This window comes from Phallusia mammillata, chromosome 7 (assembly GCF_965637545.1).
Source record: "Phallusia mammillata chromosome 7, kaPhaMamm4.hap1.1, whole genome shotgun sequence".
NCBI lineage: Eukaryota > Metazoa > Chordata > Ascidiacea > Phlebobranchia > Ascidiidae > Phallusia > Phallusia mammillata.
The window spans coordinates 16,288,649-16,312,439 of record NC_137258.1 but is presented as its reverse complement, the minus strand read 5'-3'; the positions used below and the strand labels follow the sequence as shown (position 1 = coordinate 16,312,439).

The window sequence follows — 23,791 nt, the reverse complement described above, 5'->3', positions numbered from 1 at the left end:
TCTTTCCTGAGAAGACAAAAACATCATGTTGCAAGTACTTTACATGCTGCTCTCAAACAATAGAATCTTCAACTTCAAGCAGTTTGTATTCTTTTAGAAGCCTCCTTTCTATGGTCATTTGCGTGTCGTGGGTTGCATTTCTTTCGGCTTTGTTCTACCAAAACAACACGAGAAAAATGACGTACAACTGCACAAGTCAGGGCGAACCATTTAAGTGCAGTCATGCATCACTGAATATCCTTATATTAACAGCAAGTCTTCAAATAATCGCATCTGCAATACAATTTTTCGGTTTGGTCGTAGGAATGACAAAGGTGTTTTGCAAAACCGACGACCAGTCATTATTTTTGACACTTTGTGCAGCACACGGAGATATCAAACAGACTAAGATTTTTGAAAGTTTCACTGAAGACTTGCCAAAACGAAGAATGGATTTGCTGGAGAGGATTAAAACTAATAGAGAAGGTGCTGTGATTGCCAGAGATCTGGGATTTTTCCTTTTTTACTCGAAACTCTACAGAGCGGGTCTTGAGCGATTTTTAAATGAATGGTCGCCACGCTTAAAAGACTGCGGTGATTTTCATGACCTGCTTGTGCCACTTGTCGAAGGTGGCAAAGACATTCCCAAACCAAACTTGCCACAACAAACGCCGACAAATGTATTTAGTTGATATCATGCGCCGTACAAACTGTATTTATTTATAACCGTATGTACAATATGTATTTCCTTGTATTTAATAAAGGCGCAAGTTATGCAATGGGTAGAATATCAACAAAATTTCTCCAAGTGTGAAAACGTTGTACTCGATATTGTCAACATCGCCAGTCCCTAAAACTGGAAATATAGGGGGAAAGCTTCAATCAAGAAACAAACTGCTGTTTGATATGTTACAACTATTGCACTGTAGTATCTGTTGCGTAACCCAACATGGTACGATTTACTAACCATGGTGTTATGCTAAAACGGACAATGAACAAATTCCGTCATGCCACAAAATGCAGGCAAATTGAAAAAGGATGTGATATGGCTCGGTTTTCTCGGATGTGACAGGAACGTTTCGGCTTGCGTTGTTAAAAGAAACAAACCATGCATTTCAAAAACGAATAACTGACGCATTCTTTATCGCAACTATCGTAACTTTATTCGCATGTATTCTCTTTTTATTGTGTAAAGTTAGAAGCGCATTACGCAAGCTGGCAACCGGATATAAAGGCCGCGCCCAGCTGCGTTAGATAGATATAGGCCTCGCCCAACTGCGTCGAATTTATGTTTTATGATTATGTTCTGACTTCGTAAATCTTTGTATAACCTTACTTTGCATCTATTAAAATCAGAAGGTGGTGTGAAAGGTTGTGTATAATTAGGGGCACAGCCCTGCTAAATAGTTTAACTCTTATTTAAACTAGAAATACTGCACAGAGATCGTAAGCGTTAGAGTGAATTCACCCCTGATTGAATATAAAATTAGATTTAGTTTGTGACGACAGTTTAGGACTTGAGACAGATAATTCAGTCTCAATAGGCTAACTGTAGCGTTAACATTGGTGCCTGTGAGTGAAGATCTTTGTGCTATTTGCATAAAAGCTAGTTTTTGTTTATTTGCTACATAAAAAATTTTTTTTACACTATTTTAACCTAGTTAGATCATGCGACGAGCTGCAAAAGACGCTCTTGCGAGTATTTCAGGTAAGTCACGCGCTGAAAATGATTCAGTTGTAACCGGCCATGTTAAAACGGTCGGAAACGCTTCGCAAAACGATAGCGACGCCGCACATGCGAAATTAACTGAAATAGAACGGTTGAATGCTGAAATATCTGAATTACGTCTTGCTAATGACAATCATGTAAAAGCTTTAAATAGATCACGTGATTTCACGAAACAGATGAAGGAACAACTTCGAATTGATCACCAAGCGCATGCACAAGCATTAAAAGCCAAAGAATCAGATGTAAAAGCTTTAGAAAAGCTGATAAAGAAGGACCGAAAATTCCTTTCAACTACCTATATAGCCTTAGGCAAACGACCTGTTACTCAACAACCAGGAGAGGAAGCAGAAGGTGATATTGGCAATTTACCTCCCCTACCTCCTCCACCTCCCCCACCTGCGCCACCGTATGAATCTTACCTCTACCCAGATTTAACTAAGGTAACCGATAATGCACCAGTTAAATCTACGCCTGTTCTAATAACTGAATCGACGCCGGCGGCGCCTCCTATTAAGCTTAAAGATCATGGGTATGACCGAGATTTATTTGGGGAAACTTCTTTAATAGATCTATCTACAGATTTACCAAGGTCCCAGACGCCCAAAAGGAAGGTTTGTCACCCTGCACTTGAGCAAACTTTAGTTCTTGACAATAGCATTAAAAAGAAGGTCGATCTTGCTCAACTAGTGCGCTTGGTGCCTGGACAAGAGATGATTTGGTTGGAGTTGAATTTGCGACATCTCACCAAGTATGGTCTTACTTCTGAAAATATTTTACATACTTTACTCGCAACTACTGACATACATAGTGATTTACGTCAATACCTCCAGGCTCTGACTGCAAACGTAAATATGACCACAGAGGCGAAACTCCATACTTTACGCCAGCATGTGGAACGGACCTACAAAAAAACTCCCTTAGCGACAATGCATTCCATAAGAAAAATGCTGGAAAGTATCAATTTTAAAAGTACCATAATATCACCATTACAGGCGATAACCACTACGTTCTCTCAACAAGGCATTGTTTTAGATGGGAGATCTTTTAATGACCCATACGTTCAACTGATTCAGGAAATATTATTGCAAAAATTACCTACTTCAATTGCATTTCAGATCGAAGGTCAGCCATGGTCGTCCATACAACAAATTCTAAATCGAATGTTTAATTTGTCCCAAACACGCGAACTTCAGTCACCAGGTCAACAAGTGATGTATGCACACTTTGAAGACGACGAGATGCCGGTTTCCCTCAAGAATCCTCCAGATAAAATGCAGGCCTTGACAGCTGATGTTCGTGCTCTACAAGGGCTGGTGTTGGAGAAAACGAGTAACCCGGCGCACCCGACAAGCTCTACGACTACAACGCAACAACAGGCTAGGAGGTATGAAAATCCTATTTGTTATATTTGCTCAGAGGAGGGGCATATAGCCCCCATTTGCCCTGTTGGAAAGCTTTTACGTTCTAAAGGTTGGTCTGTTACAACTAACAACAGTAATGCTGACTATATTCCCAAGTGTTTAAAAGGTAATGGCAACAGACCAAGCTCTTCTAATTCCAACTCGCGTGACAGGAACCAGCAACGCTCTGGCAAGAATACCTATCAGAAAAGGCAAGGACCACATAAGGTAGAAAACAATGGGGAAGCAAACAAGTTGAATAAGAATCATAGTGGTTCGTCAGATGCGGGCACCCATCAAAAAAACTAGATGGGGGAACCTCTGGTGCAATCGCAGAGACTGACCCTAATCCCCTTTTTAAATCTGATTGCCATATTTTGTCTTCTTTGCAGACACACGTCCCTTCTCTACAACGTGATGAACATATTTTTTTGATTGATGATGTAACGCGTACGCCATTTCTCCTGGATACAGGGGCCAGTGCTAATATTTTACACACATCGGCATGCAATGACAGCATGTCTGTTCAAGCGTCACAAGCAAATTTTTCTACGCTTGATGGCGCATCAGAGCCATTGCAGTCACAGGGAATAGTTAATTTACCAATAAACCTATCTGGAAAACAACATAATTTAAAATTTGAATTGTTAGACAGGACACCTTATCACATTATCGGATTGCCTGACATCCTTCAATACGACCTGCTCTCCAAAGGACATCTAGCTGTGATGGGAACTTTTCAAGAAGCTGCTGAGGTACTTACTGCTTTGAAATGTGATAAACCTGTAGGTCTTGATAACAGCAACAATCTCTCTTATGAACAAGCTGCTAAAATTGCTGATTGCAGTAAGCCTGACCTATCGGTTGAAACACCTGCTAAAACTTTAATTGCACGGGAAAGGTTCATGGATTTGTTAAAAAAATATCCGCATATCTCCGATCTAAAATATAACCTTCAGCAACCAAGTAAACTTCCGTATCAACTTAATATCCAATTAAAACCTGGATACCATAAACCGATAACGGGGCCTATTTATAACTCGGGCCCAGAACAGATGGCTGTTTTGCAAAAGTGGCTCGATGACTTTCTCAACTTGGGCATTCTTGAACGGAATTCTACTGTCTGGAGGAGTCCGGTTTTTCTAGTGAAGAAGAAGCCAACAGGTTATAGGGTTATAATTGATCTGCGGTTTTTAAATGCTTCTATTACTGAGGATGACTACAATTTACCTAGAATAGATTCTGTGTCTAAATATATACTAGGAAAAAAATATTTTACAAATTTGGATCTGACAAATGCTTTTCACCATATAGATGTCCATGAAGATGCAAAACAGTACCTAGGACTAGCTACTGAATTCGGAACACTTTGTTGGACAAAAGCCCCCATGGGGTTGAAGACAAGCCCAGGCTTATGGCAGGCCAATGTCGATGTAGTGGCAAAAGAAATACTTTTAAAATACAACAAGTGGAGGAAGGAGAAAGGTTGGTCACCTGTGTTAGAAGGTGTGAAATTTTATATTGATGATATCCTCCTTGCAACTGAAACTGAATATGAGCATTTAAAGTTATTTGATTTAACTTTGCAAACTTTATCTCAATATAACTTGACTTTGAACCCGGACAAATGCACCTTTGGTCAGGATCGGGTACGTTTTTTGGGTCACATTGTATCTGCAGATGGAGAAAAACCTCTTAACTCTCGTTTGCAAGGTCTACTGGATCTACCCCTTCCTAAAACGGTTAACCAAATGCGCCGATTCCTAGGGGTCGTAAGATATGAAAAAAATCATGTTCCTCATCTTGCTGCTTTAACCAAACCTTTAGATCAAATTGGAAAAAATGTCACTGCTAAGGATTCTTCTAAAACGCTTTTTCAATGGACAACTACGCTTTTACAAGCCTTTCTTGACACACGTTCAGCTATGATGCAAGCAGTCACCCTTAGATCTTATGACCCAAAACGTGTTTTACATTTAGCAACGGACGCAAGTATCACGGCAGCAGGGGGTGTACTTTTTCAGCTTAATGACAAAAATGACATGGAACCGCATAGCTACCAAGTGCACATCTGAAAGTCGATTCGTTTTCCCGTGTTTTGAAATTTTTCAAATCGTTACTTATTTTATAATACTTAATCGTTATTCTTGTGTTAGTATATTTTTTTCCGCTTTTAACAGATTAGCCGAAACTGTCAAACTTCGCACGACCATGCTTGATATATTATTGCTGTTTACATGTGGCATTGTTTTTGGTCGTTTAGTTTCGTTGTTTGAGCAAATAAATAATGTTATTGTTTCGATACCGTTTTTTTTTCAAACATCAAGTTTCAAATTTGGTTGCAACCCTGAAAATTTTAAAAGCCACTTTTACGCAGGGCATGGATTGGATTTGAAATACAGCTATGTCGGGCTATAGATACCTTTAAAACTCAATAATTACACGTGATAATAATTACCTTATTCAAATGAAACATCTGTGCTTTGTGCCTGATGTGCAAAATAGCAGAGTTTTTTAAAGTCTCTCTGCTGAACAGAGTTTTTCTAAAACATAACATTTTTGTTTAGTTAAACTTTTTTTTTCTTCATATACTTCACATAGTTTCAACTTTCATCTTTCAAGATTCATTAATAGGACACACGAACTTATGAAGTTTAGCCTATATAATAAACTAAAAAATGTTTGTAAATGTCTAACTCTAGACCACGCAGCCTACATTTTACACAAATAGGTTTTGAATAGCGTATGCGGTATAATGATTTCTAAACTATAAGGATTGTACGCAACGCACATGTGTCATGTACAAACTCCAGCTTTAACTCCAGCGTCCCGATAATCAATAATAAAATGACTGTAGGGGGATTCAAATGTGGTAGAATAACAAACCTGATTTTCTCAAATAACATTTAAGGCTGTAACACTAACAACGTCAGTTCGGTCTCCGACTAGTTTTGTTGTAGTCGACACTAAACACCGCATGTTAATGCATGTTAATATTAGCCCAGAAAGATATCTAAGATTGAATTATTGTGATAACAAACCTACATAGTTCTAACTGTCAACATTTTTAAAGTTTTTTCTTTATAAAAGTGCGCATTTGCAAAATTTTCGTTCGTTTTTTAGCAGTTTGCGTAAATTGTGTATTTAAAGTAGCCTATGTTGGTGTTATTGTGATTTCCATGGATCTGTGTTGCAGAATATAGAAGTCGGCAGCTGGTGGTTTCATAACTGACATTTTGAGGTTTTTGATTCCTGATATCTACCACTATTTTGAAAAAAACACGTGCTCCCTCGCGGATAAATATTTTAATACACCGCAATTCATAAAGGAACACTTAAATCAGCCCAGGAAACATTTTTTTCTTGCCGTAACGTTATTTTGTTAGGTTTGTCAGGGTGACCGGTGCTCTGACGCCTTTACATCAGAGTAATATTTCATGTAAACGCTGTCTGACACCGTCGCAGTGTTATATTTCAAGTTTTTATGTAAACTGAAATATTAACCCTATACAGATGTTACAATGCGACTAGTATTGTCTTACATGTCAGTATTGGATAGCACTATTATTCTTTTTCGATACCTTGTCGATAAGTACAGTGTACCTACTACAGGTACCACCAATTATTTAACACAACAAAAACCCGGTTGGTGCTCCTTAAACGCATATTAAACTTTGGGTAATTTAACAAAAATGTTGAAAACACAAAGTAATCAACATTGAGATGTAAAGTTGACGCTTCTGTACAAATACACTAGCAATTATTATTTTTGAAATGCGTACGCAAATGCATAAGATCATCAACAAAACATTAAATACAGTCCTATAAGAGATCCAATTGGGTCGTATCATGGGCGCCGGCAGGTAAGAACAGCAGGGGGCACTTGCCCCACCATGGAATTTAGGATCTAACATTTTTTTCGAAAAAACTGATGAGAAATAGTATTATGCTGTAAGGAGTGAGTAGAGAAAGTCGGCAAATGTACAAGAGAACTTAATGATATAGGCTATGTTTTTTTACGTTTCCGGTGTTATTTTCATAAACCCTGCCATTTCACTGGATTTTTAATAGACAAAATGGTACACATAATAAATGCGTGAACAACGCGTGGCTACGTGGGGATATTTTACATTGTAATTAGACTGTTTCAGATTTTGATTATGCAGTACACAATTTATGCCTATATGTACATAATCATTTGACGTCTTAAGTATATGTCAAAATTCCCCCCTCTAGTAAAACTTTCTCTCTTGGGTCGTATTGTATTGGTACACGGAATACAAGCAATATATTTCCGGTAGAGCTCATAACAACGCTTATTTTTTAAATGCCGATAGTTGACTTTACCAGTTACACTGGGTAAACGTTAGGAACTAAGATTTAAAGTTAAGTTTAAGGTCATATCTTTCACAAAACCTCAAGCAAACCTAAATAGCCCTAACCGACAGCATTTTTACATTTGTTTTTTTTATTATTATATTATTAGTATTTTTTTTCACGGGGTTCGAACCCAGGACACTCCCGGGGACGAATCCCGATCAAGGTTTTTTATGTATGTATATGGGTCGGGTCTGTCAGCATTTTTACATGAACGCCCTGACTAGTAGGCAATGCTTTTACGCCACCTATCGACATTAAGTATTTTTGTCTGATGTTAGTTATGATGTTGGTGTATTTTTTACATTCGCATTGTTGCTGAGACGTAATAAAGCTAACATACGATTTTATGCATAAACTTTTTCTAGCAAAAACCGATGGAGAGCCTTTCCAATTTCATCGGGTGAATCTTGCCGGACAAAATGAAATCCTTTCACAGATACCGTTGTCAGGTTTGGCAATAAATCTACTTCTTCTTGAAAGATGTTAGATAAAAAACCTGGTTCAACTCGAAAGTACAACTTCGGAATGTTTGCTGTGGTTTTTAGCCATTGATTGTAGGCATTTGCAAATGAAACCACGTCTTCCGGTCCTAGATAATAAATAATTTTTTTGCCGTAAGAGCAGATGATAATGTTAAAAAGTGAAGCTTGTTAATAATTAAAAAAAAACGATCGTAATACAATGCTATCAAACCGGCTGTTGCGATCAGAACTTCTATTGGAAATGTTAATGTAGGTCTTCTTGCCTCGCCTTCTTGCTCGAACGGTTTCTTGTAATTTTCCATTTTTTCTTATCTGTAAGCTTGCAGATTATTCCAGATGGAAGAAAGTTTAAGACGAATATATTCTGTTGCAAAGTCATTTCCAACCCTGCAAAAAATACAAGACAACTAACTTAAAATCAAATCCGTTTCACCTACAGGACCATCCCTTTTCCAGCCTCTAGTACGGTGGTTCTTAACCTTTTTCCTTGCTGCACCCCTATTCAAATCACCAACAAATGTTCGCACCTCCCTGGGTTTTTTGTATGTATATGGAATAGACCTAACCAACGTTAATGATTCAGCATCCCCGCACCCCCTAGGAACAGTTCTCGCACCCCTTGGGGGTGCATGCACCCCTGGTTAAGAACCCCGGCTCTAGTATATCTCCATGATGGAAAACCTTTATTTAACGATGGTGGACAGTTACTATTAACGAAGTTTGGCATGGAATCTCGTCAACCTTAAAGCTCGGTGCACAATACGCTTAATTCTTCACTATACACCAGTGTTTCTCAACCTGGGGGTCGCGACCCCCCAAGGGGTCGCCAAGCACTTTTGAGGGGGTCGCGGAGACGCAACCGAACACGGAATTATTTTATCTGTATCATAAAAACTTTCCCTGTGACTTTTGTTTAGCATAGTAACTCACACGACCGTTTGATTTAGAACGTGCGCAACAATATTTGCGATTGCATACTTCTATAATTGCGGGTTTTGGTTTTTCTTAACATAAAAAAAAACACGAAATAGTGAAATAGTTAGTGAAAAATAGGCGTTTTCCGGAATACAGCAAAACGCCGAACTATTGCAGCCACGTTAGATTGCAAATGTGTGATGAACACAATCAACACATGCTGGTAGTTAAACTTCCTGTGTGTGTGCGTGTGTAAAGGGGTCGCGTGGTGTTAGAAAATCTCTAAAGGGGGTCGCATAGTAAAAAAGGTTGAGAACCACTGCTATACACTGATAGTCAGCGGCACCTACCATGCACTGACTATCAATTATTTTAAAGCCAACTTTCTTTCACTTTTTCCACTTCATTTGCTGTTTAAATAGGCTGCAATGCAGGAGTTGTGTTCTCGTCGGGTGGTTATTTGTTTAGCTAGCACGGCTTACCCGCTGGGGTCCTCAATGTTCGAAATATGCCACTTTCAGCTTCAGGCCACGCTTTCCAAGATTTGAAAGAACCAACCATAGACTCTATAAATGTTATGGACCTTTGAACGAAGCATATTTGCCAAATTAAATCCAAGACCTGATCCCCAATCGTGGAAAGTGTGAACTGAACCAAATTGCTTTCTTAGATTTGAGAGTACAGCATAAATATGTGAATTACCAGCAAGAGATAAACGATGTAAAGAAAAAGTCTACAACAGAACTACTTTGCGGCCGCGGAGACGAATTGATGCGCTTGTAAACATACATGTATCAAAATATATGTTCTGGTGGCCGTTAGTCGTTTAAAACTCTTTAGCAAAACATTTGGTTGGAAACAAATGGTCCGAATGGATTGTGTAAGGTTGGAAACATATTACCAGCCCATCAGTAGCCATAAGCGTCAGACTTTCGTAAGCCTATTATGTGGCAGACTTCCTGACATACAAAGTCCCGACTAAAATAACAACTGTTACAAATACTTGCTTGATATGTGACCGGTGGCGTGGCAGCCAAAAATTTTGGGAGGGGCCAAATGATTTGTTGTCTAACACAACTTTTTGCTAACGCTCGGCGTGCTTTTACCAAACACGTGACTTGCCAAACTGTGGTTCGACTGGACAGCCAAACGCTTTATTGATTTATTCCATGTCTGCATAAATAAAAAAGCATGGATTTCGCCTTACAACTTGATGACAAAAGTCATTTTTGGTAATAAATATATTCCTTTGATAGCTGAGAGACGAAACCACAATGATGAGGGACGAAACTACACTAAATTAATATTTATCAATGTACAGCTTTGAAAATTTGGGAGGGGCCATGGCCCCTTTGGCCCCTCCCTGGCTACGCCACATAATGTGACCTTCGAGACTAATTTGACAAATGAGGGCGATTACACACAACCTTTTGTGGCAAATTAACTGATTCCATCCACTTTTCCAAATATTTGTAGTGATCCTGGAACTTATAAATGGATCTAGGAATCTTCGAAGATCTTCCCATTCTAATAAGATCAGGAGCAAAGACATCTTCCAATGTGGGATTATATTTCTCCACAAGTATGATGATGTTGGGTTACCATGAAGAAAAACGATTGCCTTGTCCGACTTGTTGCCTTATCAAAAGGTTTGTTAAATAACTAAAATGACCATAAATACACCTGGCGTACTTGGATTTGTTAAAGAACTATATTTAAATGCATACATTTTGTTTACAATGATTGTTTTTGTTAGGAAACTGAATATGCATATATATAGCCTGCCTGCAAACTTCAAAACGAGAAGATTTCGCACTTGAAACAAAACACAAAAACATTACACACACACCTGAGTCGTAGTAGCCATTTTTGTATCGAAGATATCAATCAACTTGTGCTTGCAATAAAATGTCTGTGTCGAAGTAGATTGGGATGCCATAGTTGCAAAACATAGGCCTGTAGCGAGGTGTTTATTCGAGGTACATCGTAATAGAATAACACAATTTGCGAATACGCCGCATAAGACGAGAGTCAGAGAAAGAAGGCAATCTGTCCGGTTCGCTGTAGTATGAAAGCACACGATAACGGTAGTGAGAGAGGCCGCTACATGACCCCCCTCCAGAAACGGACATAATAAAATTAACACACAAAACGCGATGGAGTGCGAATTTGACGCGTGCGCGTGTGTTGGCCCGAAGGTAAAGTTTCTGGCTGGTGACCTGGTGGATCCGCCAGGGCAGGAACGGGTTCGGGAGGAACCGGATCGGGCGGTGCTAAAGTATGCGATTCCTTCTCGGATGGCACCAGTTGTGTCGGCGTTGGTTGATGCGCGGAATTGGGAGGGCGACCACGGCGTGGAGGTTGGGCCATTTGTACCGGCTGCGTAAGGTCGACATGCGCTGGCTTAAGACGGTCGATGGAAACGAGCTGGTTGCTTTCGCCGATGGCAAGCGTGAAACCCTTGCTGCCTCGAGCAATGACGCGAAAAGGGCCATCGTAAGGTGGCGTAAGCGGTGGTCTGTGGCCTTCTTTCCGTACGAAAGCGTACGGAGTGGAGGCCAATGCTGTGGGGACCGTTGTGCGGACAGGACCGTGACGTGACAGTGGAGTCGGTACAAGTTGACACCCCGTAGCCTTCAGCGATGGGAGAATCGTTTGGGGTGAAGGCTCGTGGTGTTCTGGGCGGAAAACATTGCCTGGAACGGTGGTGGCAGAACCGTAAACAAGTTCGGCCAATGAAGCCTGCAGGTCTCCTTTTGGAGCTGTGCGGATTCCAAGCATAACCCATGGCAGTTCGTCGACCCAATTGGGGACCGCTAGACGTGCCATGAATGCACTTTTCATGTGAAGATGAAACCGGTAGGGCGGGTAGCTTGCTAGAGGCGCACGGACGTGGCGTTGGACTTTTGCCTTCTGACAGTGGACACACTGTTTTGCCCAAAGGCCGACTTGGCGTTTTAAGCCGTGCCAAACGAACTTTGAAGCGACAAGTTTGCCTGTTGACCGTATGGAAGGGTGCGAAAGACCGTGTATAATGTCAAAAACTTTGCGTTGCCATGATGTTGGGACAATTGGACGAGGCGATCCAGAGGAAACATCACAAAGGATTGTAGTTCCAGATGAATCAATCTGTATGTCCTTTAGCTTAAGGTTAGTGATAGCAGTACGATATGCTTGAACCTCCGGAGCGACCTGCGCAGCTGCCAGTCCCGAATAATCCAAGTCAAGTGGGAGCCGAACAGCATCAATGGAACCGCGGGAGAGCGCGTCGGCCACGTGGTTTTGTTTGCCTTCGATGTTGCGCACATCTGTGGTAAACTCAGAAATGGCGGTTAAATGACGTTGTTGGCGTGCTGACCACGGAGCGGACACTTTGGTGAAAGCAAAGGTCAGAGGCTTGTGATCGGCATAGGCGGCAAACACGCGACCTTCCAAAAAATAGCGAAAACGACGAATGGCGAGATGCAAGGCGAGCAGTTCCCTGTCCAAAGCGCTGTATTTTAGCTCCGGTGGTGGCAGAGGTTTGCTAAAAAAATGCTAATGGGCGCCAGTCATTATTGATAAATTGCTGAAGAACAGCCCCGATGGCACAGCCACATTTGTTCCATTTGCCACAAAGCACGAGTGCAACTAACTCGCCTACGTAAAATTTCCCGTCACATTATTTTTACACTTTACAAGTCCTACGTCCTTCCTTTACTTGAATATGGCGATATTTTATTTGACAATTGCAATACCTCGGACAAACAATTAATAGAAAACGTGCAATACGACTCGGCAAAACTAATCCTAGGATGTATGAAAACCACGTCGCACAATAAAATATTACGTGATCTCGGCCTAACACCGCTTTACGTTCGCAGAAATGTCCACGCCCTGCTTCAGTTTTATAAAGTTTTACATCGCATCGGACCTTCTTATTTGCTTGAATGTGCACCACATTTCGTCAAAGACGTGGTTTCTTACGACCTTCGTCATCCACTTAAAATTAACTCCATTCATTGTCGCAGCAATCAAAAGTTTAACTCGTTTTTTTGCAAGTCCACTCGCTTGTGGAACGAGCTTCCACAAGACATTCGCTGCCTGCAGTCATTTTCAGCATTTAAATTTAAACTTAAAAGACACTTCTTTACACCGGCAACTAATACTTTGCACCTACATGGATCTCAACCCAAATTCACTGCAGTCCATTGTATGCTAAGACTTGGTCACAGCCCACTGAACATAAACCCTAAACATTATCGTCGCTGTGCTTGTAATGGTTTAGAAACAACAACACACCTATTCCTTCAATGCCCATTATCAGCTCGTCCCCGAATTACTTTGCTATCAACATTGCAGAAAATTTTCTCTGCAGACACCGAGCTTAGTGTACAATCTTTTCACAATGTTGCTCCTCAAATCATCCTTTGTTATATTTTGTTCGGACATCCCGGTTTAAGCAAAGGGAATCTTTTGTTGTTTTTCAATGCTGTTCAAGTTTACCTGTCTGCTTGCAAACGATTTTGATTTGCGTACTGTACTTTTTTTACTATGCTGCTTTTGTTTGCTTCTTTCCACTACTTTATTTTATTACAGATGACCCTGTTTTCCATTAATGCGTTTCGTCTTGTTGCATAACGACACGACAAAGGGCAATTTTCAGTTTTCGGACTGTGGCCTGATTGTCGAAAAATACAATAAAAAAAAAATAAAAATAAAAAAAACATAAAAAAAAAACAGCCCCGATGGAATGCTGTGATGCATCGCTAGTCACAGCAGTCGGTGCATCAGGCAAGGGATGGTGCAACAGCGTGACGTTCGCTAGGGGGGGTTTTGCCTCCGAGAAAGCCAAATCTAAGCTGTCACTCCAAAGCAACGTTGTAGGATTGCCCTTGAGTGCCTCATAAATAGGAGCCATAATGCGTGCAGCGCCAGGAATGAAACGGTGGTAAAAGTTTACCATACCTGCAAACTCCTGAAGGCCTTTGACGGTAGTGGGGCGCGGAAAACTTTGAATAGCCTCGACTTTATTGGGAAGGGGCCGGGCGCCGGTACTGTCAGCGCGATGCCCCAGAAAATCAATTTGGGAAACTCCAAACTTGCACTTTCCCAGGTTGATGACAAGGCCATGGTAGAAAGCTGTTTGAAAAGACGCTTTAAATGCGGTCGTAGTGCTCGGAAAGAGACTTGCTTGCGACGAGGATATCATCAAGATAGACGAACACAAAGTCCAAAGATTGACATACTGTATCCATCAGTCGCTGAAAGGCTTGTGCCGCATTTCTAAGGCCGAATGGCATGCGAAGGAATTCAAAAAGGCCAAAAGGGGCAATGACCGCGGTTTTCGCGATGTCATCAGGTGCCAAAGGAACCTGGTGGTAGCCTCGAACAAGGTCAATTTTTGAAAAAAAAACCGCTAGATCCTGCCAACCGAGCCACAAAGCCTTGAATGTGAGGAATGGCGTAACGATCAGGCTGGGTAGCTGCGTTAAGACGGCGGTAATCGCCGCAGGGGCGCCACCCACCGGATGGACTGGAAGAACTGGAACCATGTGCAGTGGCGAGGCCCATGGACTGGAAGAACGTCGAATAATGCCCAGTTGCAGCATGTTGTGAAATTCCTTTTTAGCGAGGCTGAGTTTCTCGGGAGGGAGACGACGAGCGCGAGAGTTCCCTGACCATATCGCATCAGCTTTGCGGGCCAAGAGCCACGGATCGCTAATTTCCTCTCCGCTCAGGCGTGTGCGGATATACTCAGGCAATCGCTCCAAAAACAGTTGTCGGAAAACAAAACATTCCTTTGCATCGCCAAGTAATGCAAGCATGTCATCCATTAAAGCGGATGGCATTCTGTCGCCCAAAGGAGACATGTGAAGAAACCGCATGGCCCTCTGTGGGCGCGAAAGACAAAAGGTTTCTACCAAACGTGTCTTGATTGCCTCGTATTTGTCTGCGTCTGGAGGGCTTTCTAGCAGGTCTATAAGACGATTTGCTGTGTCCTGATCCAGAGCCGAAACGACATAATAGTACTTCGTTACATCTCCTGTAATGCTTTTTAGAGCGAACTGTGCCTCCGCTTGCTGAAACCAAACTCGTGGCTGAGCTGTCCAAAACGTAGGTAACTTTACTGCTACAGCATTCTCTCTGAGTTTGTGGCTTCTGTCATAATGCAAAAATAACGTTTTTGCACGCTTGGGGTCACCAAATGTAGCGAGGTGTTTATTCGAGGTACATCGTAATAGAATAACACAATTTGCGAATACGCCGCATAAGACGAGAGTCAGAGAAAGAAGGCAATCTGTCCGGTTCGCTGTAGTATGAAAGCACACGATAACGGTAGTGAGAGAGGCCGCTACAGGCCTACTTATAACAAAAAAATAGCTAAAGTTTACAGTTGTAGCCTAGCCTACATACGACATGCTGTTTCAGTCACAGACTAAATGTCATGCATGTATTGAATGCACATTATAAACAGTCCACATCCGGTAAAAACAGCTCGAAAACTTCCTGAATATTAAAACGCGCACGCTGTTTTGCAAAGTGCAATAATTAGGCTTAACTATACACCATCGTAACCCTATACTATAACATATAAGCAACAAACAAATCAGGTAAAAAATAGAAGTTTTACAATGCTGTTAAACAATTAATAATATAGCAACTACTTGATAAAGCAATTACAATGTTCATTTGATTTAAATTTTATGTTGCCTACAGTGGCGTAGCCAGGGAGGGGCCAAAGGGGCCATGGCCCCTCCCAAATTTTCAAATTTGTATAATGAGAAACGTTAATTTAGTGTAATTTTGTCCCTCATCATTGTGGTTTCGTCTTTCAACTATCAAAGGAATATGTAAATTAGAAAAAATGACTGTTGTCACCAAGTTGTAAACTGAAATCCATGCTTTTTATGTTAATGTAGACATGGAATAAATCAATAAAGCGTTTTGGCTGTGCCATCGAACCAAAGTTTGGCAAGTAACCTGTTAGGAAAAAGCACGCCTTACACCAAGCATTAGCAAAAAGTTGTATTAGACAGCAAAATATTTGGCCCCTCCCAAAATTTTCGTCTGCCTACGCCACTGGTTGCCTAACCAGGTTTTTTTTAAGGTTTGGTTTGGGTGACCGCTAAGTAATTTTAAGAGACCGCAAGTGTTTCATTTAAATACCAAAAACTGTAGTTGTAGTTGCAAGTCCAAATTTTGGGAAACCGCTGGAGAAATTTGGGGGACCGTTTCGGTCCCCCAAAACACCTTAAAAAAAACACTGTGCCTAACCAAATTTGCCAAAATTTGACTTTGTGCAAAAGGGCTCCAACCGTATTGCAACAATTCGTGCAAAATTTCGGTGATAATCGGAAAAGGCTAAATTTATTAACTCTACATCAGTGGTTCCCAACCTGGGGTTCGCGGACCCCCAAGGGGTCCGTGAGATGGTTTTAGGGGGTCCGTGGAGGCAAACAGTCTTAGTATCATTAACCAACAGTACAATGTTATCAAGTTTCCTAACCTTTTTGCAATCCTGCATACGAGTGCAAACTGTGTATCAAACCTTTGGGCCAGGAAAAAATACTTTTTGTGATTGTTCCCTTCATTGTGACATCACAACATACACGGACAATATAATTATAGTACTTTGTTTAAAGTTTTGCACACCTGAAAATATATCTCTTTGTTGCGTTAATTGCTACAGTACAGAACTTTCTTGAAACTTAAGGACTGTGAACGTTGATTAAAATTTTGCCCAAACAGCGAAAGTAATAACGTATAATGCAAGAAACGAAAGACATTACAAGACTAAATTACGTTGGGGGTCTACGTACCTATACAATTTAAAAAAGGGGTCCGTGACTACAAAAAGGTTGGGAACCACTGCTCTACATGATCTAGTGTTTTAGTCCAGTGGTTCTCAAACTTTTTTTTCTTGCGACGCCCCTGCTGGAAAAGTTTTCTTGTCTTGCAACGCACCAGTAAATAAAAGTTAATGAGGAAACTTATTACTAAAGTTGTGTTTAGTGATATAACAATAAAAAGTCACGAAACGGAACTATTCTGCGACGCCCTTAAAAAATTGAAACGACGCACAGTTTGAGAACTACGGTTCTAGTCTATGAACAAAAGTACCAAAATAGCTGGTTTTGGTTTGTATTTTGGTGTTTTTAGGCCCGGTACTGTAGTTCGGTAACTAGGCATGAATTTCAACTAAATATATGTCCTTTGTTTGGCTATTTCTGTGTCCAAAAACAAATTCGTGACCAAAGCCCGGAGGTATGATTAGTAATGGCACGGTGACAACTAAGAATATCGTTCTGATGACATGCTGTAACACAATTATTTCTCTACGTTGGAGCGTCATTTACAAATAATTTGTTTCAAAAGTCGGACAGAAAGAATCGCAGTTTAGATTCTCGGCGCATAGGTTATTGTGAAGAGCAGGCCCAGGTTTTTTTTAAGGTTTGGTTTGGGTGACCGCTAAGTAGTTTTAAGAGACCGCAAGTGTTTCATTTAACTACCAAAAACTGTAGTTGTAGTTGCAAGTCAAAATTTTGGGAAACCGCTGGAGAAATTTGAACCTTAAAAAAACACTGAGCAGGCCTACCAAGAATTGCTTAGATGGCGCACCCGGAATACTGGACATGTATATTTTTTAATGAATGCCAGAAGATGTTTTCAAAAAAGTGTTTTTTTCACAATAATACCTGTAAATTGTTCCAAACAAAATAATATTATGTGAAAAAAACGTATCTTTAATAAAACATCCTGTAAAATACATATTTAGGTTGCAAAGTGCAATAAGAGAAACTATCGTTTGACATGTTAAAAAAATGGAGAAACAGATTGAACTGTCAATGGAATCACAATTATGCTCATAATAACAGAGTTAAGCATAGACTTTATTCACTAAAAACTGATGAAGAGCTTTTCCAATATCATCTGGTGAATCCTCTTGTAGGAAATGCAATCCTTTCACCGTGAAAGTTTGTAAATTGGGCCACGACATCACTGCTTTTTTAATAGAGAAAAAGCCTGGGTCTCCATGAACATATAACTTCGGTATGTCTGTTGAACTCCTTAGCCATTGGTTGTATGATTTTGCAAACTGAACAACATCCTCTGGACCTGATGGCAATTTATAATTGAAAAACACTTTCAAACTTTTGTTTACAATTTAAAACCAACAAAACTGTGAAACATCTTGGAATGAAACTAATTTTTACAACGCATAGTTATTGCATTTGCACTGGGAAGGTAAAGCAAAAATGTCTGAAAATGATGGAAATTATGTTTTTTTAGTTTATAGGAAAAATTGGTGCTTTAACATGTTGAGGTTTTAATGAACAGTAAAAATGTCCTAAAGTGAGTCTAAATGCTATTGGCCAATGAATGCAAGAGAATGCAAGTTCCTGACGTGAAATACAGTTGAATATAATTCTTCAACAAATATCAGGATGAATGATGCCGTATTACTAAATTGAATTTAAAACAAAGATGACAAACAATCTGTTGCAATAGGAATTTCTCTTGGCCATGTTAATGTTGGTCTCCGCCCTTCACCCTCATCCTTGAAAGGCTCCACATAAATCTCCATTTCTTCATCTGTAAGTGTCCGCATTATACTTCCAGGGAGAAGTCTCAAAACAAAGAAATTCTCTTTTAGTACCAGTTTCTCTCCTGTGAAAACATTTGCATTGAAAAAATTACTTATGTTGGTTTCAAAAAGGCATAAAAGATCAAAAGTAGGAAATTTAAACAAAAAAATTAATATAACCATGTGTCTTAAACTCTTAAACAAGCTGATAAATTAGGGGTGGGCAACCTTTGTTACTGTGGGGCCAATTACAAATGTCGAAGTTGGATCGCGGGACCCACCTGTGTATAACACAAAGTGATTTTGCTTTGTTGCTTACCAAATATGCTTAACTACAAGTATAATTCGTATTTGATTCTAGCCATATTTTGCCAGGTCGCAGAAAACTAGCATCAGGTGCATTAATCAGCTTAAAAATATGTAATAATTGGACTCGTTTGCCAGTACTTTTGAAATCCAAGCGTCTCTGTGGGTGGGCCGCACAACCTTTTCTAGAAGGCCCGTGGGCCACAGGTTGCCCACCCCTGTGATAAATGCATTCAATTAACTTCTACCTGCTTGTGATCTTAAAGCTTGGAATATATTTCTTGCAACATCTGGAAACACATCCCATGATGGCACAGGAGCCACAAGAGCTTCCATAAAAGTAATTGACATAACTTTTGATCGATGCAATTTTGCCCAGTGAAAACCAAGGGCTGAACCCCAATCATGTACTACCAGGTTTACCTGTTGAAGATTCAACTAGGTTTACTATGAGCAGACATGGGGCCATTCGTATTCGTCATTCGTATTCGAATGCATTCGAATACAGGTTTTGGCACCTTCGTGCTGTATTCGAATGATTTTGGCTTTCGTTCGATAGTGCATGAATACAATTCGAATAGTTGAAGTTAACTTTTGAACCAACAATTCATGAATACAAAAACTTGAGTAAATTTATTCGAATACAATTCGAATTGTTGTAGGTTTTTGCCAACCTAAGAATTTGCAAATTCGAATACAAGATATTATTTACGAATACAATTCGAATTGTTGTCGGCCTTTGGCAACGTAACAATTCGTAAAATCGAATACATGACTACATTTGTACGAATACAATTCGAATTGTTGTCAGTCTGTGGCTACGTAACAATTTGCAAAATCGAATACATGACCACATTTTTACGAATACAATTCGAATTGTTGTCAGCCTTTGGCAACGTAGGCTAAGATACGTAAAATCGAATACATGACTACATTTTTACGAATACAATTCGAATTGTCGATTACCTCCAGACTAGAAACAGTCGAGAATATTTTGCTACATATTTTTGCCAAATAGATTCGAATACAATTCAAATTGGCAGTGAATGTGACCTGATTTGACAAAGTTTTTGTTTATGTTACGAAACAATGACATATAGAAGTTTAATTGGGTTGTTCTCAGCACATGACAGGTGTAGCGTGTTCATGAAGCAAACATTTTATGTAAATTTGGTGAAATTTTTATAACGGAGACTTAAATCAGTCAAGCTAATGTGGCAAAAAAGCTCGTTTGTTTACATTTTACCAATAAATTTGCAATTCATAAACCCATGTTACTTTTTGATCAAATACCTTTTATTTTCCGCAACTACAAATATCCGAATCGGTGCATTCAAATGCTATTCGAATTGTTTGCTTCTTACAACAACTGAACAATTCGTGAATACAAATAACTAGAACTATTAATTCGAATACAATTCGGATTGCTTCATCTCAAAAAGTACGAAGTATTCATGAATACGAATACACGCTTGGGGTTTATTTGAATTACACGTTGTTGTTTTTTGGTCAACTATTCATGAATACTAATACTTGACACGCTTTATTCGAATATAATTCGAATTGCTGCCACCTTAACATTACGAAACAATTCGTGAATACGAATACCTGACTCGCATTATTCGAATACAATTCGAATTGCCGACCTGTAAAAAGTGCGTAGAATTCATGAATACGAATACATGCCTTGGTTTATTCGAATAGTATTCGAAATACTTGTCGTTGTAGTTTGGTCAACAATTGATGAATACAAATACTTGACTCGTTTTATTCGAATACCATTCGAATTGCTGTCACTCAAAAATTACCGAAGTATTCATGAATTCGAATACAGTCATGCAGGTATTCGTAAAGTATTCGAATACAGGACGCGTGTATTCGACCCCATGTCTGACTATGAGTGATACGAAACTGATAAGTTACTTCCAAAAGTAACTGATTAAAGCAGTGGTTCTCAAACTGTGCGTCGCGACGCTCTGGTGCGTCGTTTCAATTTTCCAAGGGCGTCGCAGAATATTTCCGTTTCGTGGCTGAACTCAGTTTATCTCATAAAAATGAGGTTTCAGTGCGGTTGACGTATATCTACGTCCAAATGCTTTTTGCGTGTGCGGATTGACGTAAATTTACCTCAAAAGTTTTTGATCAAACATGCGACTGTCCGTTAATGTACGTCGAGACCAAACAGTACAAGCAACAAGTGCGTGATAGGCGCGTGTCTGGGGCGACGCTTGGCGGGCATTAAACTTGATTATGTGAACGGAGTCTCGCTTCTTAACAATGTAACAAAGACGACTTTTGTAGCAAAGGCTTGAGGTAGTTATAACGTATAATTGTTAGCAAAGTTTGAAGTAATTATTGTGCATGAGTTGCAGCAGTAAATTTTTGTGCATCAGTTTATATTATGCGTAAGTTGAAACATTGCTTTCATTATAATTCGTTATTGATGCTGTTAAGGCCTTGCAGCAGACAAGACAATGCAATCGTGCGCAATAATTGAAACAATTAACAAAAGCCCGCACGTGATTGCCGGGTGCACTGAAAGTGTTGAGTGCAGTTTTATAACTGTCGAAAAACAGTTAGGCTAAAATTGTTCTCTAAGTGCTGTTTAATAGATTTAAAATTAACTGTTTATTGATAAGTTTCCTCATTAACTTTTTTGAAAACATGGATCACATAAAAAACACTTTCATATGTTTATTAGTTTATTTCTGAAAAAAATATTGCATATTTGGCACCTTTAGGATTAAAAAAAAGGCAAACAAAAATTAAGGAACAAATTGAACATTTGATGGCATCACAATTCTGCACAAAATAATAGAGTTACTTTGTTCAAGCATAGACTTTGTTCACTAAAAACTGATGAAGAGCTTTTCCAATATCATCTGGTGAATCCTCTTGTAGGAAATGCAATCCTTTCACCGTGACAGTTTGTAAATTGGGCCACGACATCACTTCTTTTTTTATAGACTCAGAGAAAAAGCCTGGGTCTCCATGAACATATAACTTTGGTATGTCCGATGAACTCCTTAGCCATTGGTTGTATGATTTTGCAAACTGAACAACATCATCTGGACCTGATGGCAATTTATGATTGAAACGTTAAAAAACACTGCATAAAAAAGTTTTGATTTATTTTATTGCTTAGAATGGCTGCTTAAACACTTTCAAACTTTTGTTTACAATTTAAAACCAGCAAAATTGTGAAAGCAGTTTGGAATGAAACTAAATTCTACAATACATAGTAATTGTATTTACATGGGTAGTGGTTAAGCATAATTATCTAAAAATGAAGAAAATTATGTTTTTAAGCTTGACAAGAAAATCAGTGCTGTAACATGTTGACGTCTTAATCAACAATGACAATGCCCTGAAGTGTTCCTAAATGCTATTGACCATGAGGCAGAGAATGTATGTTCCTGCCATGAAATACAGTTAAATATATTGCTTGAACAAACATCAGGATAACTGATGCCAGATTAGTAAACTGTTTTTAAGACAAAAATGACAAACCATCTGTTGCAATAGGAATTTCTCTTGGCCATGTTAAAGTTGGTCTCCGGCCTTCACCCTCATCCTTAAAAGGCTTAACATAAACCTCTATTTCTTCATCTGTAAGTGTCCGCATTATACTTCCAGGGAGCAGTCTCAAAACAAAGAAATTCTGTGTTAGTACCAGTTTCTCTCCTGTGAAAATATTTACATTGAAAAAAATTACCTATGTTGGTTTAAAAAATGTCTAAGATGGGCATAAAGATCAAAGGTAGAAAATTTACACACAAATTTTTAACACAACTATATGTCTCAAACAAACTGATAATTGTATTCCATTTGACTCCTACCTTCTGGTGATCTTAAAGCTTGGAATATATTTCTTGCAACATCTGGAAAAACATCCCATGATGGCATGGGAGACACAAGAGCTTCCATAAAGGTAATTGACATAACTTTTGATGGATGCAAGTTTGCCCAATGAAAACCAAGGGCTGAACCCCAATCATGTACTACCAGGTTTACCTGTAGAAGTTTCGACTAGAGGTTACTATGAGTGATACAAAAACAGATATGCTACTGTCATAATAGGTAACTGATTCAAGGATTATTTTCGATTTTTTTTTACCATAAGCCCTGAAAAAAAAAAATTACTCCAGCAATCTTTAACCAAGTTAGCTTGACTTATGTTGAAATTATTATACAACCTGTTTTTATTGCATAGGGTACTGCAATCATTAATTGTTTGATTTGTTTAATCCAAACCTTTTCGGGTAAATTAACTGATTCCATCCACTTTTCCAAATATTTGTAATGATCCTGGAATTTATACATGGATCCAGGAATCTTTGAAGATCTTCCCATTCCAATAAGATCAGGGGCAAGACATCTCCCAATGTCTTCCACATGTGGGATTATATTCCTCCACAAGTATGAAGATGTTGGGTTACCATGAAGAAAAACAATAGCTCTGCCAGTGTTTTTTCCTTAATAAATGTGATTTTTTCATTGATGCAATTACCTTTTAACTTAATTTTTTGTGCACTAATTGTTTTGTATTTATAGATCATAAATTAATCATTTTACTTTTGTATGCAGCTTACTTTATTTCATTTTGTTTTTGTATTTTTGCTAAACTTGAACCGTTGAATGTATTTTCAGGCAAAAAAGACCAGCAAGTACAAACCTGAGTCATAATAGCTCATTTTTGTATCATACACATCAATTTCTTTGTGTTTGGAGAAGAATGTACGAGTTGCCACAACAGTTGAACTACATTTGACATGATTAAGAATACGCGAAAAACGTACAGATTGCCGCAACGTTAGAGCCATTTGGTTTTAATCGTGCACTAAAAACAACACATGGAAAAGAACTTAATGGCACAACTATCAATGCAATAGTCATTGCTACCTAGGTATAATTAGACCTTACTTGTAACACACTGTTAACGGATAACTAAACAAAGATTTGTGAGAGAAACTTTGTCGAGCTTAAACTTGCACAACAGCCTGCACGAAGCAGAAAAAACAAACACTTGTAT

The 23,791-nt window shown here is 39.2% G+C and overlaps 1 protein-coding gene and 1 pseudogene across 3 annotated transcripts; both read right to left on the bottom strand.

Annotated features, from left to right (window-relative positions):
* Positions 1 to 7,832: 7,832 nt before the first annotated feature.
* Positions 7,833 to 11,026, bottom strand: LOC145239276 (coelenterazine h 2-monooxygenase-like; annotated as a pseudogene).
* A 6,186-nt stretch (positions 11,027 to 17,212) lies between these two features.
* Positions 17,213 to 23,777, bottom strand: LOC145238692 (coelenterazine h 2-monooxygenase-like). Of its 3 annotated transcripts, XM_080101936.1 has the most exons (6): positions 23,713 to 23,777; positions 23,435 to 23,599; positions 23,014 to 23,234; positions 22,599 to 22,773; positions 22,270 to 22,443; positions 21,436 to 21,833 (listed from the first exon to the last, which is right to left on the bottom strand). In XM_080101936.1, the coding sequence occupies exons 2-6, from the start codon at positions 23,580 to 23,582 to the stop codon at positions 21,589 to 21,591; spliced, it is 963 nt and encodes a 320-aa protein (XP_079958062.1). In that variant the 5' UTR covers positions 23,583 to 23,599; positions 23,713 to 23,777; the 3' UTR covers positions 21,436 to 21,588. The 3 variants fall into 3 exon arrangements, with proteins under 3 accessions (XP_079958063.1, XP_079958062.1, XP_079958061.1); XM_080101937.1 differs by lacking the exons at positions 21,436 to 21,833; positions 23,713 to 23,777 and adding an exon at positions 17,213 to 17,984 and having other exon boundaries at positions 23,435 to 23,701; XM_080101935.1 differs by lacking the exon at positions 23,713 to 23,777 and having other exon boundaries at positions 23,435 to 23,694.
* Positions 23,778 to 23,791: the final 14 nt, after the last annotated feature.